Here is a 20,457-nt window from a genome sequence, read left to right as displayed (position 1 = left end):
AGTGTAATAGAAGAAAATCATTTTAAATAATTATTCATAAATTTAAAAAAGTAACAATGTAATGACATTAGGCTTACTTTCTTTGCTATGTAATTAATAATATTTCTTAATTATAACATTACACTAGAATTTTATTGCTGAAAAATTACTGTTCCTTCCTAGTGGTTTTCATTATAAGCATGACATTTTATTAAAAGTGCAGGAACCGCTTGAGCCACATCCCCAGCCCAATGCAGGAACTTTTAAGATGATAGAAAAACAAAATTAGTATTGTGATTAATGCAGGTAGATCAAATGTACTTTAGATTACATTCTGGCTTTTTTTTTCCTTAAACATCATACAACACTATAATGATTTTTTTCCCAAGCACTTACAGAATCAAAACATCAGAAAGAAAGACATATTTTTCAATTCTGTACCCACTTGCACCCAACAGAACATCACCTAAACTAGGGCCAAAAAATTTGACCTCGCTTTGAAATTGACTGGGTTCTGAAAAAAAATTTGATTCACTCTGAATATGATTAAGTATTATTTTTTTAAGTATGAGGAAAACTGAAATTTGTAAATATTTTTTTAAAAATTTTTTTTATTTTCTGCACAATGTGAAGAGGTGGAGAAGCCACACCTCCAGAGATTTGTGAAAAACTGGTTTCCATTAATTTTCAACTGCTGAGAGCAGTTATGGTATCAGTAAAGACACTGCTCTCAGGAGAATGGACCGGAAATAGCTGAGTAATTTTGGGCACATCCTTTTAATAACTTCATGGAGCTTCAGTTACCTCACCTAAAAAGAAGAGTAATAATAGTAGCAATAGTGCTTTGGAAGATCTAAAAGTGGTTTTGAAACATTGTGAAAAAAAAAATTAATACTGGCCTACGAAAATGTTACTAGTCAATTATCCTATTTTCACAGGAAAAGTTTCTATGTGGATTAAGGCATTTATCAGCTAAATGCAGTTTCTAGTGCTATTAGAGAAATAGAAAGGGGTGGAGGAGGATTGTTGAACGCTTTGTAAGGAAATGCTGCTTTCTTGCCCACCTCCTGCTTCCTCCAGCTGGCGGAGTTGATTTCACTCTTTCAGATATGTAAGTGGCCATCATTTGATTCTAGCAACTTTTGCCTTAGCTGACTTCCTTTTAGGGAAGGGGGAGAAGGGACAGAATAGTAGTTGGGATTTCTTCGTCTTTAAATGGGATTGATTGATTGATTGATTGATTGTTTCCCGGTGTCTAGTCCCTTGACTCTCCAGACATTGTATTAACTTTGCAGTTTAAGTGGCGCCCCAGGAGCAGGACAGCATGGCCTTTTCATGACCATTCTAGGCTCCCGAGTAAGAAAACATTATCCAAGCAAAGCTATATGAAGGATTGTGGTTGCGTAGATTGCTTAAGGATAAGTGATTTACACTTGGAGGGTTTACAAAAGTGCTTCGGGAGAAGGTCCCAGTTTGAGCGTCTGTGCCTAGAGAAGGACGACAGGTGCTCAGGTCGGTTTTCAGCGGCTCTCCTGAGAAGCCCAGTGAGACATTTAAACAGCTCTCCACCCTCAGGCGGGAGAACTGGAGGAGGCCCTGTGGCCGGCAAAACGGCAAGTGGTCCTGCCAGGAGCAGGGAGGTCAGGAGAGATGTCCGCCTGGAAGTTTTCCCAGCGCAGCGGGCCGGAAAAGCCAGCCGACTGCAAAGAGAAGAGCTTAGTTGCCTCTCCGCCCTCCTCCCACCTTGTTTCAGCCCACACCCACGGCGCCCCGCCCCCTCGGACTTAATAGAGGGGCTGGGCACCCGGCCTCGCCTGGGAGCCTGAGGCTTTCCCGAGCGTAACAGGCGCTTTCCTAGCCTGAAAGATCCGGCGGCGCTACTGCAGCGGCGGGAGTAGCGGAGCTAGGCGGAGGCTGCGCCCCGCACCATGGAGGGCAGTCCAGTCCCACTCTGGGTCGCCACTGGCCTTGGTCACTGCCCGAGACCCCTCTGCCAGCTCTCTCTGCTGCTTTCCGGGCGCCATCCACTCCTCACCTCAAAGCCAACATGAAGGAACCCCGGGGCGACGGCGGGGGCGCCCCCTTCTGCACCCGCCTCAACAATTCCTACCCCGGCATGTGGGCGCACGAGCGCTCCGCGGAAGCGCGGGGCAACCTCACCAGGCCCCCAGGGTCCAGCGAGGACTGCGGATCAGTGTCCGTGGCCTTCCCAATTACCATGCTGATTACCGGCTTCGTGGGCAACGCTCTAGCCATGCTGCTTGTGTCTCGCAGCTACCGGCGCCGGGAGAGCAAACGCAAGAAGTCCTTCCTGTTGTGCATCGGCTGGCTAGCGCTCACCGACCTGGTCGGGCAGCTGCTAACCAGCCCGGTGGTCATTGTCGTGTACCTCTCCAAGCAGCGTTGGGAGCAGCATGACCCGTCGGGGCGGCTGTGTACCTTCTTCGGTCTGACTATGACTGTTTTTGGGCTCTCCTCGCTCTTCATTGCCAGCGCCATGGCCGTCGAGCGGGCACTGGCCATTCGGGCGCCACACTGGTATGCGAGCCACATGAAGACACGCGCTACCCGTGCGGTGCTGTTCTGTGTGTGGTTGTCAGTGCTGGCCTTTGCCCTGTTGCCTGTGTTGGGTGTAGGCCAGTACACTGTCCAGTGGCCCGGGACGTGGTGTTTCATCAGCACCGGGCGAGGGGGCAACGGGACTAACTCTTCGAACAACTGGGGCAACGTTTTCTTCGCCTCCACGTTCGCCTTCCTGGGGCTCTTAGCTCTGGCGGTCACCTTCGCCTGTAACCTGGCCACCATTAAGGCCCTGGTGTCCCGTTGCCGGGCCAAAGCCGCGGCATCGCAGTCCAGTGCCCAGTGGGGCCGCATCACAACTGAGACGGCCATCCAACTTATGGGGATCATGTGCGTGCTGTCAGTCTGCTGGTCGCCGCTTTTGGTAGGTAGTTCCAGGGTGTGGGACGATCAGGTCGGGCTGGAAATGGAGACTTCTAAAAGTGACAGCACCTGTAGGTTGTGTTTGTAACCCCAGAGCATTGAGAATGCCTCTTCTCCTGAGCTATCCTGGTTTCTACTTCACAGTTGAGCTTCTCACTTGTTGAGCGCCTTCCTAGCGCCAGGCATCTCCTTAGGCACTGGTTAGGCACAGTGGCAGATCACTGCTTACCTTCTAATCCGGAGAGTGTAATGGATACTCAGGTATCATTTCAGTGCATGTACACAGGTAGAAGTTTGTGCATTAGGACAATGGTAATGAAAACCGTAGCCCGATATTGTGTGCTTTCTATTTCTAATACCTCTTGTACTTACGGTGATTTTCAGCCTGCAAAAGTACCCTACTTGCCACCCCAGACAGGCACCGCCCTCTTGCAGCTTCTGAGCTGCTGCACACCCTCTCTGCACAGCCTATGCTGACTTTACTTTTAGATTGATTCTGACTGGAGGAAGGAGAGTAAAGGATACATCTTTTTGTTTTTTTTTTTAATTCCTGACCTCTCTTTAAAAAAGATTTTTTTTTAGTTGTTGGTGGACCTTTATTTCATTTCTTTATATGTGGTGCTGAGAGTCAAACCCAGTGCCTCACACATGTTAGGTAAGCACTCTACCACTGATTCACAACGCCAGCCCCTAAGGGACGCATCTTAATGCAGCAGTTTGCCCTCTAGGAAGAGCTTGAGCCAGTCATTCTTGGGACCCAGCAGCCCAATAACTCCCCCTGGCTAGCGTTTGCTAGTTCTTCTAACAAGCACTGGGACAGGAGGAATCCTGGGAATAGGAGATAAAGTTTTCTCCACTCCCCAGCTCCTCACATCAGCAAATCTTCCAACTACTTAGGAGCAAGCAATGCTTCCCCATGCTCCCTGCCTCCCACTCTTACACCATGTTGTTGAGGCTTTAAAAAAAAAAAAAAAATTCTGCAACACATTTAGCTAAAACTTCAACCGAGTGAGTGCTGTTTACTAATGGCTGAAGAATGGATGCTTAGGATTCAAGCAGATGTTGAAGAAAGAGCAATCTGAGTATGATCACAGAGTTATAACTGATTATATAATGGACCTGTAAATTTATATACAACTTAGAAAAACCTCTAAGTCATATGGATGTGGATTTCAGATCTATCTCATAGTTTTTTTTTAAACTATGGTAAAATGGTATTTTAATGCATAATGTAAAATTTACTATTCTAACTGTTTTTAAGTGTAGAGTTGGATAATATTAAAGACATTGATGTTGTGCATCATATATAATTTTAAACTTCTTGTCTTTTAAAATAGAAAAGCAGTTCTTCCTTCTACTCTCTCCCACATTGACAAAGCAGACATTGGAGAATTCCTGTGTGTAAGTGGTGTGGGACATTTGAACACAAGCCTTGGCTTCAAATGGTGACATAGTGACAAGAAGAGTTATGTTGGGATTTAACTTCCCATGAGTCACTCTATGGTACACTCTATGGTACACTGGAATGCAGATTCCAGCAGCTAGAACTCAGGCTGATGTCATCACCCTGACTTATCAAAACCAGCACCAATTTTAGACATTATTTGCTTCTATGGTTGAGGAATGGAGTATGTAGGTGACCAAACAAGAGGGAAAAAGAGTTATACCAAAAAAAAAAAAAAGAACAAAAAAAAAACTTTACTGACTATAAGATAACTGTCAAGGCAAACAGAATGTCTGAATTTTTCACAGCTCTCATTTGAGTTCTAGTCTATGAGTTTTTTTTATTGCACAATTTATAACCTAGAAAAAATGCAGTTAAATCACATAAATAAAATGTATGCCGTGCAGTTAATCAAATTTGTAATTTTTTTTTAAAGAGAGAGAATTTTGTAATATTTATTTTTTAGTTTTCGGTGGACAAAACATCTTTATTTTATTTTTATGTGGTGCTGAAGATGGAACCCAGCACCCCGTGCATGCCAGGCGAGCACACTACCGCTTGAGCCACATCCCCAGCCCTTGTTTATTTTTAAGAGGAAGAAAAACTAGTGTTTTTTATTTGGAGACTTTGGTTTGAACAGAATGAATATGGTAGCCTCAGGAAGAATAAAACAATTTTGAAAACTGTAACAGCATAATCAAACTCACCCTCTGGAGAAAGACTATATTTAAAACTAGTTTTATTTAACTTCAATTAATATCTCCATTCAACTAATATTTATTGAGTTGTGGCATTTTATCAAACACTTTATTTTTCATAAAAAATTAAACTTGAACTTAATGTGATCATACCAAAGAAGAGAAATTCAGTTTCAAAATAGGTACTTTCTAAAAGAAATGGTTCCATCTTCTGTTTTGTGTACCACTGAAAATAAATCTCTACATATCTGCAGAAAGATCTACAATACAAAGTTGGAATTGTTTCAAAGAAAGAAACTGGCATAACTGCTTTCTTAATAGGTTTGGGAATTACAAGAATGAAAATACTAGAACCCAGTGAATAGAATTTTCAGTATGTTAGTGTTAAAGTGAGAAATCATTTTTATATTTTTTTCCAACTATGGGTAAAATATAAATTTCTAAGTAGCTTTTATTGGATTGGCCATAGGACATATAATCTAGTTATCCAGACTCCTTACTTGTTAAGACCTTGAATATATCTTACATTAGAAGACTACCACGTCTGTAATAATACTCAACTATCACTGCTGCAAAACTTAGTAGAGCAGAGATGCCATAGTAAGAAAATGTTCCAACTGCTACAAGCACCTACTACATGAATACTTATTATTTTTCCTAGAAACTTTGCAAAATGCAATATGAGATGTGAAATCAAGTCAGGAACAATGAGGTACAAGATGCAAACTATGAATATGGGATGTGCAATTCAATGGGAAAGGGTACTTCACTGTGATAGATGATGTATAGCTCTTAGTCACTCTTAATATAACGTGTCAAGTTGCCATTCTGTTGGAATCAGCCCATGGACTCAGAAATGTGATCTGTTTGACTTATTGTTTTATTTTTCATGAGCCATGCCCACCAAATTGTCCAGTTATTTGACATAATAACCAAGATTCCAAGAGCAGGAAACAGAATGTTATTCAAAGGAAGCCATGAGTACATTTTGTCTTTTATATCCTGGCACCTCCAAACAGGTAGAATGTGGCTAATACTGTACCTCTCTTATAAATATAAAGCTAGCTATTAGCCAATCCAAGAAAAAAAGGTAATAGAAAATATAAAACTAACTATCAATTTTAAACAGGAAGATGGGAAGAAAAAACAATTCCTCATATTCACCTTCGGTTTTTTTTTTTTTTTTTTTTTTTTTGAGAGAGAGAGAGAATTTTTTTAATACTTATTTTTTAGTTTTTGGCAGACACAACATCTTTGTTTGTATATGGTGCTGAGGATCGAACCTGGGCCGCACGCATGTCAGGTGAGCGCGCTACCGCTTGAGCCACATCCCCAGCCCTTTCCTTTAATCTTGAACCAGCAAATTCCCCGCTCACTATCCACAAATTCCATCAGGATACTTCAATTGGAGAAGATATATTACAATGTGGTTGTGATTATTTTTTTTAATTAAGGAATGACTGATATATTTTAAGTGACATTTTCCTTTAATCTGCCACATGTGGTAGATAGATATGCTAGATTTTTTTACAAAATGAATGCATTTTATGGCATATAAAATATTTCTCAATTTCTAATCATCTTTGCCTACAAATTTCTACCATAGTTAGGATGTTGCTTCAGGAAAAATGATTATGCATATGAATCTGCTCTATAGGAAGAGTTCTCTATAGTTTGTTTTTATGAAAATTAAGATTTTTCATTATTATTTATATTTCTGAGTTCACAACAATATACTGTGGAGGGGCTACTGAATATGCTTTTTTTTTTCTTACTTTTTTGGGAGGATTGCTGGGGATTGAACCAGCAATGATAGGGTACCATGCATGATAGACAAGCACTCTATCACTGAACTGCACCTCTGGCCCTGAGTAGACTTCCTAAAAACTGCTCAAAGAGTTATAATTTGTTCAGAGGAGTAGAATTTCCATATTTATGAATGAAACAATTAAGAACAATGATGCAAGATAGGGTATGATTCATGCCTTTCACTTTAAGAAAAAAGTCTATCTAAATTGGCCAGAGTAGGCATTCTGGAAGAAGTGGATGGTATAACACGACTTCATGGCTGACCCAAGGGTGCTCAGGTACCCAGCCAATGAGGACAGAGTGTTCACACTGAAAAATGCTATTAGATGTTATTAGAAATATTAGAAAAGGGGCTGGCTGGGTCTGTAGATCAATGGCAGAGCGCTTCCATAGCATGTGTGAAGCACTGGGATCGATCCTTAGCACCATATGAAAATAAATAATTATTAAAAAAATAAAGAACTGGATCTTATTAAAGAAAAGAAATACTAGAAAAGGTCAATTGATTTTAGGAGTGAATTTATTCAATAGACATCTGCTGAGACATCTACTAAATCCTCTGAGCTGTGCTAAAAGTCCTCACATACGTTACCTCATTTAATTAAATCCTGTAAGATTGTCACTATCATGTACATCATTCAGATGAAGAGCTTAAGCATAGGATATTAGAAAAAGATTTATAATTCTAGTCATCTGACTCTGAGTCTCAGGTTTTGTTGTTGTTTGTTTAACTTAAAGGCCATGGATTCAAGTCTTAAACACAGCACAGAGCAACTTACGTATTCTTTTATCTGGAAAGCACAGAGGTAGTGCTATTAGAGGTTTGAGGTCTTTTTCTATGTAAGATATTCTGAAGTTCTTTTATTTTGGAGAATTATGGTTCAGTGACCAAAATGGGCAATTCAGAAGGGAGACTGTTTTGTTGTTATTGTGTAAGAAAGGGGGCCCCTAAATAACAGCAGCTTTTGGACACATAGGATAATGGTGGATTATCTAAATGATATATCCAGAATCAATCCAATATAACTTGAAGATTAGTGAGATAAATCAGGGCTAGAAAATGCAAATTTTTAATTTTGGGTTTATCAAAGAGAGCCAAGAATTAAACTTTTCATCTTAAGCTTTCATCTTTGAAGAAATTCAGATGCTCTTGAGTTGTAGCATAATCATGACTCATTGGCCTTTCTTTTGAAAAAGCTGTAAAGGTCAATAACTCAATTATAAGTTTCTGTAGGTTCAGTTTTCTGGGAATAACACCCAGGAATATACACTACAAGCATTTGTAACAGACTATGATCATTCTGGGGCACCAAGGGGTAATAGGTGAAGGAGGCCAAGTGCTTTACTTCAGTTTTTGGTTTTGGTTCTGTGTTGTTGGGAAGCAGTATGGGGAAGTCCTCCCCAAACGCTTTACATTTGTGTAGCACTTTTATAATCCACCCCTATTCCACATTATCTCCCAACTCTGAGATCTGCAGAGATGTAACACCAACTTCTGCCTCCCCTATTTTTTGCAATGCCTCATCATGGAGATAAGTAGTAAATTTGTACTTTGATTCCCACCAGCTATGCTTCTTGAGGATTATTAGATGTCCTCTGAGTCCCCCTTTTCTCCAGAAAATTCCTACTTTTGTACATTTAAGGTGGTGACCAAATAAATCTTTCTTGGGGGTTTTCCTTGTCCCCTAAATATGTGAGGATATATTATATTAAACATAATAATTTATTTGTATAAAGACATGACAGATGGACAATGTGTGACTTTGTCAATGACAGGGACACACACACACAGAAGTAACACTGCAGAATGGAAATTCTCTGTGGCTTCATGTAGACCCCTATCAGGCCCCTATTTTACTTAGAATAATTTTCTCTATTTTTCCACTAGTCACTTTACCTCTCAACTGTGCAACAATAGCTGCCATGCAACCACCCCTCTTGGATTGGCCCACATCTCCAGTTAAAAGACACTTTTTAAAAGAAATCTTTCTTGACCTCTTTAAGCTTGGTTGCATGTCCCAGCCTCTGGTCCCATAGTATCTTGCTTTTTGCTGACACAGTCTGAGTCACACTTCGTTGGACATGTTGGTCAATTGACTTTCTGTTCTCTTAGATCTCTTGAGGGTAGGTACAGTGTCTGTCTTGCATATTGCTCCTTTCCTAGGAACTATCATAATTGCCTGCCATGTAAGGTATGCCCGATTCGTGCTTATTGACTGAATACCTGAGCACTGGAATCAGAAGACAGATTATAGTCCCAATTAAAACAGCAATTAGGTATGTGATCTTACACAATCTTCTGTGAACTATTTTCTTTTTCCTGTAAAATAAGAATAAAAACACCTGTCATCCCATTTCACAGGATTGTAATGAAAAACAACATAAATGTATGTGAAAATAATTGGGAGATGTCACATGCTATGAAGATGTCTAATTGCTAAGACCTTTTAGCAAGCTGGGAATATTCTTCCATATTAGGAATACCACTATGATGTTTTACTGGATAACTGCATTGACATTTAGTGCTCAGATTATCTTTCCTCAAAAACACCAGAGAAAAGAGACAAGTAGTTATATTTCAGAGACAAAGAAAAGGTGGTGGAGGATGTAACTTTTCAAAAAGAAAAAATAAGAAATGATAAATCACATGTACATAAACTTTATAAGGTATAACTCCTTCTCCCCACTCCCTGCCATTGTGTCTCATGTGCATTCTCCCAGTCCTGGAAGCCGTTCCTCTTTTCAGCTGCCAGTTAACTTCCTAAATCTAAAACATGCTGGATCCCAACTCCATGAAACCTGCAGAACAGCCACTGTCTTGTGCTCTGAGGACCTCCATCAGGTGTGGAATTCTCTCCTGCTCCGTGCTGTCAGAGGGGGAGACTCTGTCTTCTGCAGCAAGTTGTCCCCTTCCCCTGAACAGTCATTCCCCTGTGTTGGGAGGAACTTGGCCTCACCTGCTCCCAAGTCCAGTTGCAGTAGCTTTTTCTAGTCATGTTCTCTTCCTGTGGCTCTTTCGGAGCACAGACCTGTCCTCAATTAACTGTGTAAGTTGAACTTACTGTGCACTAGCTGCTGTTGTAGGTGGAGTCATTCAGCAGACTTCTTAAGGGTGGAGGCTGGGCCTCAGTTATCTTCATCTCTTCACAAGTAATCAGAAATGTTGGGCTGAGGGGAACCTCTGCCCAGAATTGAATTTCCATGAGCCTTAAATCAGACCAAAGTATGAGAATCAAAGAGCCTCACACAGGTTGACTAAATCCTAACAACACATTAATATTATTTGCAGCCTACAAATACACAAAGGCTATTTTCCCATTCGACCACCAGCCCAGATATTCACATGGAGGATGTTTCAATGGTTCACAACTTAATTCTGTTAGAAAAAAATGAAAATTAGCTACCAGTTTAGGTAAAAGTCATGTAATAAAAATACAAGATAAATCTTATGCCAGATAGTATTATGATTGTTTTGAGTCTTGGTAATTGCAAAATAAAAGGTTATGTTGGAGCTGGAAGTCTTTATTTTAAGCAATATTGATAAATAAATAAAGTATAATTATTCAGATATACCTTTCACCAAGTCTTTGAGAACTCTAGGAAGATTTGATTTGCTTATCTTTTTGTCCCTCTTTCTGAATAATTAATAAATGTCATTCTCTATGGTTGAGAATATGCTTCTGTTGGTGTGACTCATGAAAATTTAGAAAAAGAAGTATGTTGTTAATGTTGAAAATAATGAAAGAGGGATTGTGAAAGATAAGCTAGCTGCATTTTGGTAAATTCTCAAGACAGTAGAGTGGAGTTTTAATTTCTATCTTGATATATGAAATTTCCCTAATAACTTCCTTCTGCCAGACTCCTTATCTGGTTCAGAGCTTCTTGCAGATGAACCATATCCCACTTCCCCAAGTAGAAGATGCTTCCACGGCCAGCTCCCAAGCCAGAGCACATATCAATGCTCTGACTTTTGACCCTCCTCTGTTTCCTGAGAGGTTATTGAAGAGTCAGGTGAGGACCACATTCTCTTAGAGAGAATAAGACACTAGATGGCAAGGGACTGGGTCTGGTCTTGCCTACATCACATGTGGAAGCCACTTTATCTTGCTGGTGTTCCTTTTTCTCATCAGTAAGATGAAACAATTACTGACTCTAACCTTCCCTTCAGTTCTAACTTCCTATGGCTCTAAATAGATAAAATGGCCCCCTATTATAGATAATGCATTAGATGCATGAGAGGAAACACCTCTCTTTTATACAGTTATTCTATAAATATTTATTGAGTATTTGTTATGTTCCTATCACTCTGATCACCCTGATGATACAGTAGTGACCAGGATCTCAGGACTTCTTGTGGTTATAAGGGTTAAGCAGTTGCATAGCTAGAGGGATGCTATTTATAGTTTATTCTATGTGAATGACACTCCTTGGAGTTGAGCAGTGTGTGTCTATGCAGCTATCTATGTTCCCTTGATGGTAAACCATACATGATATCTTCCTTCATTAAGCTTTTAATCTACTAAGGTAGATAGAAATAATCACTTAATAAGCAAATATAACCAATCTCATGGGTCTTATTTTGGTTGCTCTTACTGCTAACTGGTGTCACTGATGCTAATGAATCTATTGTGGGATGAAGGACTGTGTTGATCTTCAACTGCCTCAATGACCTGTTAAAACATGGGTCTGCCCAAGCTGAAGCCAGTGTGTGCTTGAACATCATCATTAGAGAGTTCACTAGTTCTCACCCACAATGCCAGCCATAATGCTCAGCTATGATTCTAGAGCACAGACCTTATGCTGAAGAACCCAGAAGGCTACAGGCAGGGCTCAGACCACATGCTAGTTCACTCGCCCCTCCATCTTGGTCCCTGAGACTCTTGGTTGGATTCACATCGAACCTTGACAAGTTTGCCTTTCCCATTCGATGATTTTGTTTTTAAAGGTTGTCCATGTGTTTTTCCTCTAGTGAATGTGGACAAAGTCACCCTGCTCCAACTTTCTTGTCTTCACACCTTGGGAGAACAGGTTAAGTTCCTTGTTATTTTCTTTTGCAGGAGACGCCTGGGCCCCCCTAAATGCCATCTCCCACTTCCCAAGTGACCGCAGGTTCTGCCCAGGTGTGTTGGGTGGGTTTTCGTTTTGTTACACCACGCAGATTTCCACTATGTAAATCTAATCACTCTTCATTTACCAAAGTAAGTGGTTCTTCCTTCTGTAACATCTGCTCCCATGTGATTTGCTTTGCTTACTTAAACAGAAAAGTGTACATAGCTTCTGTCTTGCATATGCATATCCAAGGAGCATGTTAAAAAGGCAAGAAGAAAGTGCATTTTAGGTGTGGGGGCTTAGAAGGCAACCTGAGAAAATGTCATGTACTGATGAATCTTAAAAGGTGAAATTTCAAGGAAGGAACAGTATGTGAAACCCTCAATGTAGGAAAGAACTGGAGGGAGGCATTGGAGGAACTGAAAGAAAGCCAGACGGATGGATTTGAGTAAATCAAGGAAGAATACCTCCAGTGTAAGGCTGGGGAGATAGGCAGGGCCGGATAATGCAAAACCTTTTCATTTGAGTTGGGAAGTCTGGATTTTTATGTCAAGTACCATTGAAAGCAACCAAAAGTTTTGAGTTAGGCAGTGATTTCACCTGCTTTAAATGTTAAAAAAAGCCCTCAGTTTGCTTTATGAGTTAGAGGAATAGGATATTCAGAGCCCTTGAGTCTGAAGACAGAGGTAAAGAAATGTCAATCAGAGGAAAAACTTTTTCCTAAAAGTGTTGCTTTAAAAGAGAGGAGGGGAGTAGCTTGGCATAGAACTGGTGGGGGAGGACAGCAGTGGGTCTATGTGGAGCGCAGAGCAAAATCAGACCAAGTGGTTGTGGGAATGGTAAGCCAGTCTGTTGTGGTTGAAGTGCTTTTGGGAATGTCGAGAAATACCATGACTCCAGTGGGGATGGAAGGGTGAAGGACGGAGGAGCCCATTGGTAGATTGCCTTGAAGATTAGGAAGAAGAATTTATCTTTCATCTTGAGCCAGTTGTATTGCTTTTTTGTACTTAAGTTACATATTTGTTAAATAAGAGGGTTCACATTATAAAGATTCTGAATTCATAAAGTCACTAGTAATCAATTTTTTTAAAATCTCTTTCTAGAGTGTTCTTAGTAAAAGTCAAACTTGGTTTGAACACCTTTACTTACAGGAAATTTGTTGCTTTTCATGGGACCTTATGAAACTTGCTGAAGTCAAGTATTGTGCCAGATTATTTCCTCACATGTGATCTTCCTAATTTCCTACAGCAATCCTACATAGTAGGCATTATTATCTCCAATTGATATACAATAAAAAAAATCAAAGCTGAAAAAGGCTGAGTGATTTGTTCAAGGTAATAACAAGCTGGTTAGTGATCAAGCTGGGATGTAGAGGCTGGCTCTTTCCTCAGGATAACCCAATCCATCTTGATTTGTTCTTTGCACTAGAAAAAAAAAAAATCATCTCCCTTATGGATCGAGCCAGAATCTGTCTTCCCTTTTGTTACCACCCTTCAGTGCTAACGCTGTTCCTTGGCTTGATAGAACAATACTAATGGATTTTTATTTATTTTATTGTTTTTTATTACAAAGAGGCCACATTTTTTTTAAATCCACAATTCAACCTCTGTGTGCATCCAGCATTGTACACATCACCAGTGGATTAGCAATTATATTAACAATGCAAATTTGTGGGTATTTACATAAAACTACTGCTCTGGGTTTTAATGCATTTTGAGCCAGGTGCTCAGTAAATACAGCAAATACCAGGGAGCTCAGATACTGTCATTCATGAGAACCAGCTTTCAGAAGAAAGCCTATATATCATCTCATAAAATTATTAATATTTCAAGCCCAAGAAAATAACTGAATGACAAAAGAAACATTTCAAAAGAAAATTTGGTGATAAAAAAATGTTAGATATTAGGTTTAAAAATGTTAACAACTGGACTTCAGGACCTGGAAGTATATACATATTAGGAATCTTAAGAAAAGATGCCTATATTCTGCTTCATTATTATTACCGCATTCCAAAAAAGATTTTGGTTTGTAAAAATGCCTTCCATGCTAGTAAGAATCATTGTTTCATAGTTCTAAAACAACAAGATGGCAATTCAATTAAGTTGGCTTTAAAATCAGAATATTTCCCACTCAAAGTAAGATAAAACTAATATGATCTGCATTAAATTATAAAGTAATATCTTTCAAAATGTTGACCATATCAAGAAGCCAGGCCACCATATACCTTTGCTGACTGCCTGGGAGTGCCAAACATGCCTGTCATCCTGAAGGAAGGGAGGTGAGAGTGGAGCCAGGCTCTGCCTGGAGCTTGCAGGAGATGACAAAAGCCTTCAGGCTTCCTCAGAGTTTTGCTTCCTCAGGTGTAGAATTGAGGGGGTGGGTTAGCTGGCTTTTAAGAAACTTTCTGTCTGATATTGAGTATCAGTGAAGTGTTTTTTATCCTCCTTTCACTTACCTCCACTTATCCCACTCCTTGGTCTACTACCAAAGAACTTAAAAAACAGTATACAATAGTGACACATCCATATCCATGTTTATAGCAGCTCAACTCACAATAGCTAAGATATGGAAACAACCATGGTATCCTTCGATGGATGAATGGATAAAGAAAATGTGGTATATATACACAATGGAATACTACTCAGCCATAAAGAAGAGTGAAATTATGGTATTTGCTGGTAAATGAATGGAACTGGAGACTATCATGCTAAGTGAAATAAGCCCATCTCCCAAAACCAAAGGCCGAATGTTCTCTCTGATTTCTGCATGCCAACCCCAAACAAGGGAGTTTGGGGAGGGGAATCATAGAAATAGACTGGACTAGACAGTAGAATTAATTGGTCATAACTTTCCTAGCCTTGTATTTGTATACACGACCAGGGTAGCTCCACATCTTGTAGGACAACAAGAGATAATAGAATAAGTTATACTTTATGTATGTATGTTCTGCCAAAATACATTCTACTGTCATTATACCTAAGAATTTAAAAAAGGAAGAAAAAAAAAAAGAAACTTTCAACTAAAAGAATTCACATCAGCTTGAGAGCCTGGCTTTGAGAAGACTTTTAGGGTGGTGAGACAAATGGGTTTTTTAAAAAAAAAGGTGGGTGAAGAATTTCTCTCCTTTAGATACCATTCTGAGAATTATTTTGCACTGCAGTTCAAGGAAATCTTTGCCTGGGTCTTTCAGCTTATGGCTGGCACTGTAAAAGGGTAAGCAAATGAGGCATTCAACAGTGAACTTTTGGATAAAAATGTAAAAAGACCATGACAATTTTGTATATAAAAGCAATGTACTCCCATGTTATTCCCAGCAGTCAGGAATCTGTGCCTCTGAATTTCAAGAGCTATGAATCTAGTTGTAAAAAATGAGATGGGGGTCCACACGTGAGGCCTTCAGTTGATTTCTCATGAGGGCATACCTGTTCATCTGTTTTCTGAAGGTGACTTTAATGACACTAGTTCCAAGAGAAAGAATGCAAGAGAGTTAATAAGGATCCTCCCTTTCCAAAATAGAAAAGTGATTCAAAGAAAGTGAAGGCTTTTCATGTTCTGTCCTCTACAAAGAATATTAAAATTCATTCTTCTACAATCTAACATACTGGCTTTTTTTAAAAAAATGCATCACTTTCTTTTCCTACCAAGGCTTATACCTTAAGCACATGACAGGCATGAGATTTCTTCATTAAACCCTCTGGCCCCACCACTTTTCTGGAGCTCGTATCCAGAAGAGTTCTAGAGTCTCAGCAATGGACCTTTCTCTACAGACACAAGTTCCTTTGATGTTTGGTTTTGACCTTCAACATTTCTGTATCTAAAATTGTTAGTTATGATTTCTTTCTGATGAACACCCTCTCTCCATCTTGGAAAAACTTCAATGGAATCTCCTTTTGTCTTTGCATATTCTAGAGTTTGAGAAAGCCATCACCATCCTGTGTCCTGGTGGAGACAGCAACTTTCTTACCTTATGCTTGTGCTTATCTTTAGGAGGTTGTTTTATCCTGTTAAATGCTGAAGGTGGCAGGGTGAGGGCAGTCCAGAATGACTGTGGCTTCCTCTTGCTCACAGCCCAGACTAATAGAGCTGACATCTTTACTGCCCCCATGCCCTGGTGCTGAGATGAAGCTCAGCCTCAGCATCAATGGGTCCATCAGAACTAAATTTATTTGGAGACATCTTTTTACTCTTTGAATTGTATGATACTGTTGTTTTGTATTTACTGTTGAGGAATTCTGCCAATTTTATGAGCCAGAAAATAACTTGAAATTACCTTGATCATGGCAGAGGCAGAAAGCATGTTCTGTTGGTTCATTGACCAGACATTTATCGACACAGAGCAATTGTGTATCCCTTATCCTCAAGGAAAGTGTTTTCTATATGGTGACTCCCTGGAGAAACATGAGGTTGTGACTCTAAAGAGCAATGGTATTTTCCATGGTCACTTTTCAATAAAGAAACAAAGCTGAGAACCATTTGGAATTCATTTGTCTGTTCAGGCATTCAATGATTGTTTATTGAATAGATTGTATGTGCCAGGCACATTTCTAGGCACCAGAAATACAGTAGTGAATTAGACTATTTCCACGTTCTTGGGAAATTTGCATTCTAGTACAATAAACAAACAAATAAACATGAAGTCAGATTTTGGTAAATGCCATTAAGGAAACAGAGCAGCCTGATATGATAGATAAAGGCTGGGGAACTTTGTAGATTGAGTTGTCAGGGGAACCTTGAGAGGTCACATTTAAGCTGAGAACTGAATGAAAGACATAGGTATGATCCATCTAGAAGTATCTAGGAGGGAACAAAGCAGAGAGAACACATTACCTCTTGGTGTGTTCAAGAGATAGAGAGAAGGTCAGGGTGATGAAAGTGTGTGTGAGGGGGAGGGTGCTGTACATTGATGTCAGAGACAATGTTGGGACCCAGTGGTGTAAGGCCATCCTGAGGAGTTCTGGTATTATGTAGTGAGAACCACTGGTTGGTTCAAACCAGTGGAATGACATTATTAGATTTATATTTTTAAAAGACCCTTCTGGTAGCTGTGTAGATACTGAATGTATTACAGCAAGTCAGATGTGTGGGCACAGGGAGACCAGTTAGAAGGCTGTTGAAGGTGAAAGACCATGGCAACTGGGACTGGCATGGAGGAGTGGACTTCTTCACAGTTTTGCAGATAGAGTTTACCAGATACTCTGTAGTTTCTCTAATCCACATCCCATGACTCTGAAATAGGAAAAGACCCCTCTTCCTCCCTGAGCCTCTGGTGGTGGATGACCAGCAGTCCACAAAAGGCTCTACACTTGGCTCCCAGGAAGGAAGTGACAATTCATAGCAGAGTCAGGATGTAAGTTTCATCACATAGCTGCTGTTTCTCTCTGAGACATGGATCAGGACAGTCATGCTGAGACACAAAAATTAGCCAGTTTTGCTTATAAAGTAATAAAATGTTATAAGAAGCATGATCCTCTGAAAAAGAGGCAGACTTCACTGACTTACAGTCCTAGTCTCAGAAGAAACTGTTTATCCTGGTTGTTATTAAACCAGCTCTTATTGTGGTTGACCTTTTCTTCTGAACTGGTAGCAATTCCCAAAGTAATATTCCCTACATTTAAAATTAATATTATTTGACTGTAAACGCAGAAACCTAAAGCAAACTAGCTGAAAGCAAAAAAGAAAAAAAATAAGAGAGGAGCAGTTGCTTGATTCATGTAAATTACATGAGGGGGAGTGGCTTATGGAAGGCTAAAGCCAGAAGTTCCTTGGCCTCTAAACTTGGCTCCTTGCCATGTGTCAGAATCCCCAATCCAGGCCGTGGCTTCTAGAGAACCAGTTTAAGAAAACTTTTCATGTTCTTGGCTAAGTCCTGTGTTCTTTTTCCAAAACTTTAAATTGACAGGTTTATATTTACAGTTTGCATGTGGGATTTTAATTTTTCTTTATAGCAATATAATATTTCAGTATATACATCAAATTGAATTACTGTTTAAACACTAGAGATATTTCTTTTCTATTCTTGTTTTGTTAACAGAAGAAACAGCTATAGATGACAAAAAGTTTCAGTACCCTGCTTCATCTTCAAAAAGTACTCTGAGTTTTGCTAAGCTACAATTAGAGATTCAGGCTCAGAGAATTTTCCAGAAATGAGTTGAGAGTGCAATGAGAGGTTTGCAGTGGATCAGAGGTGGCTGTAAAAGGCTGTAAAGGCTCACAAACACTCCATGAGCACCACAGTAAGGTGACTAGAGAAGAAAAAGCAAGTTCTTTCTGGATTTTTCCATAAAGGGTGAGTTGTAGTCTGGGTTTAATGTTAATCTGGCAACTGACTTTCTCTTTATAAATTAGTGGCTGTGCTAACAGCCAACATTCTGGGTGGTAGATTTTTAAATTTATTTAATGGTAGTAATTTCCTCCAAGAATAGAATAAGGATCTACCTGGGTCCCAAAGAAGATTAATATTAGCTTTTATTCTTTAAAAGACATTAGGAAACAAATTGAAATTTTTTCCTCTAGCATACATTTTTAAGTTATACATCAGCATCAGGAAGTTTGGAAATATCTTCCAATTGCAGAGCTCTAGTCTCCTCCATAGACTGGTTCTGGGTAGCAAACAGCAGAATCTGTTATGGTTTAAACGTGGTGTCCCCCAAAAGCTCATGTGTGAGAATGCCAGAGGGTTCACAGGGGAAGTGATTGGGTTGTGAGAGCCTTAAACTAATCAGTGAATTGATCTCTGATGGGATTAATTGACTAGCAACTAGAGGCAGGTAGGGTGTGGCTGGAGGAGGTGGGCATTGGGGGCGTGGCTTTGGGGTATATATTTGTATCTGGCAAGTGGAGACCTCTCTCTCTCTGCTTTCTGATGATCACATGAGCTGCTTTCCTCTGCCACACTCTCCCGCCTTGATGTCCTGCCTCACCTCAAGCCCTCAGGAATGGAGATATCCTACTATGGACTAAGACCTCTGAAACCGTGAGCCCTCAAATGAATCTCTTCTCCTCTACAGTTGTTCCAGTCAGTCTGTCAGTCACAGCAGCAAAAGAGCTGATTAAAATACTGACTCCAAGCACAAGCAAAGGGCATGTGCTGGGAGGATATTAGGGACTCACAGAGTCAACAGAAAGTTGGTAGCAGGGTTTGGAACACAGGCAAAGCCTGGATGATCTGGATGCTGAGCTTCAGGTCACACAGCTGAAGTCTTGCTTCAGAAGGCTTGCTGCATGCTGCTGTGATGGGTCCAGAGTCTGAAAGCTTCTTTCTTCTTTGTGTTAGTCTCTTTTTTTTTTTTAATTTTTAATTTTTTATTGTGGGTTGTTCAAAACATTACAAATTTCTTGACATATCATATTCCACACCTTGATTCGAGTGGGTTATGAACTCCCACCTTCACCCCATACACAGATTGCAGAATCACATCAGTTACACATCCATTGATTTACATATTGCCATACTAGTGTCTGTTGTGCTCCGCTGCCTTTCCCATCCTCCACCCTCCCCCCTCCCCACCTCTCCCCTCCCCTCCCCTCCTCTCTCTCTACCCCCTCCACTGTATAACCCTGAGGGTCTCCTTCCATTACCATGCAATTTCCCTTCTCTCTCCCTTTCCCTCCCACCTCTCATCCCTGATAAATGTTAATCTTCTTCTCCTGCTCTTCGTCCCTACTCTGATCTTAGTTACTCTCCTTATATCAAAGAAGACATTTGGCATTTGTTTTTTAGGGATTGGCTAGCTTCACTTAGCATAATCTGCTCTAATGCCATCCATTTCCCTGCAAATTCTATGATTTTGTCATTTTTTAATGCAGAGTAATACTCCATTGTGTATAAATGCCACATTTTTTTTATCCATTCGTCTATTGAAGGGCATCTAGGTTGGTTCCAGAGTCTTGCTATTGTGAACTGTGCTGCTATGAACATCGATGTAGCAGTGTCCCTGTAGCATGCTCTTTTTAGGTCTTTAGGGAATAGACCAAGAAGGTGAATAGCTGGGTAAAAACCTTGGTGCAAAGCTGGCTCTCTAGTCAGGGCTCTTTGCCCCCTAACTATATCAGCAGAAGGACCAGTCACCTCCAGCTTCTGGGTTTGGAAAAGGAAGGTAATAGCGAGAAGTAGGAGCTGTGATTTCTCTCCCACCCAGAATACAGAGAAAAAGAACTCTTTTAAATTGGAATACCAATAATAGAAGGCAGGGGTTCATTTTTACCTTCTAATTCATTCTCAGAAGCATTAGGATGGTAATGTGGTTTTGTAACTGTGTGTGTGTGTGTGTGTGAGTGACCGTGTGTGTATGTGTATATGTGTGCACGCGCACATTGCACAACTTCCTGCTACATATCTATTGGGGAGATGGAGTGATAGAATGACAGTGAGACTGTTAGAGAGGAAACGGAACAGAGCCACATAGAATAAAAAGATTTTATTTACTGAGTGCCTACTATGTGTAAGTACTTAAGAACCATCTTTTAATATATTATCTAATCTATAAAAATTTATAAGATTGGTATTTTTCATTCCCAATTTTTTTCCAGCTGTGC

The 20,457-nt window shown here is 40.1% G+C and overlaps 1 protein-coding gene across 4 annotated transcripts in view; it reads left to right on the top strand.

Annotated features, from left to right (window-relative positions):
• Window positions 1-576: 576 nt before the first annotated feature.
• Window positions 577-20,457, top strand: part of Ptger3 (prostaglandin E receptor 3) — a 216,126-nt gene continuing 196,245 nt past the window's right edge. The window contains exons 1-2 of one of the 4 annotated variants that reach the window (XM_058581590.1): window positions 577-2,923; window positions 6,298-6,367. In XM_058581590.1, the coding sequence (XP_058437573.1) occupies window positions 2,027-2,923; window positions 6,298-6,367 (967 nt within the window). In that variant the 5' untranslated portion in view covers window positions 577-2,026. The remainder of the gene's footprint in view (window positions 2,924-6,297; window positions 6,368-20,457) is intronic. The other 3 variants (XM_046451007.2, XM_046451006.2, XM_046451005.2) reach the window with 3 other exon arrangements.

This window comes from Marmota monax, unplaced genomic scaffold, assembly GCF_021218885.2.
Source record: "Marmota monax isolate L192 unplaced genomic scaffold, Marmota_monax_Labrador192_F-V1.1 WCK01_AAM20220418_F8-fsc00023, whole genome shotgun sequence".
NCBI lineage: Eukaryota > Metazoa > Chordata > Mammalia > Rodentia > Sciuridae > Marmota > Marmota monax.
The sequence above is the reverse complement of the archived record's forward strand: the minus strand, read 5'-3'. Positions and strand labels throughout refer to the sequence as shown.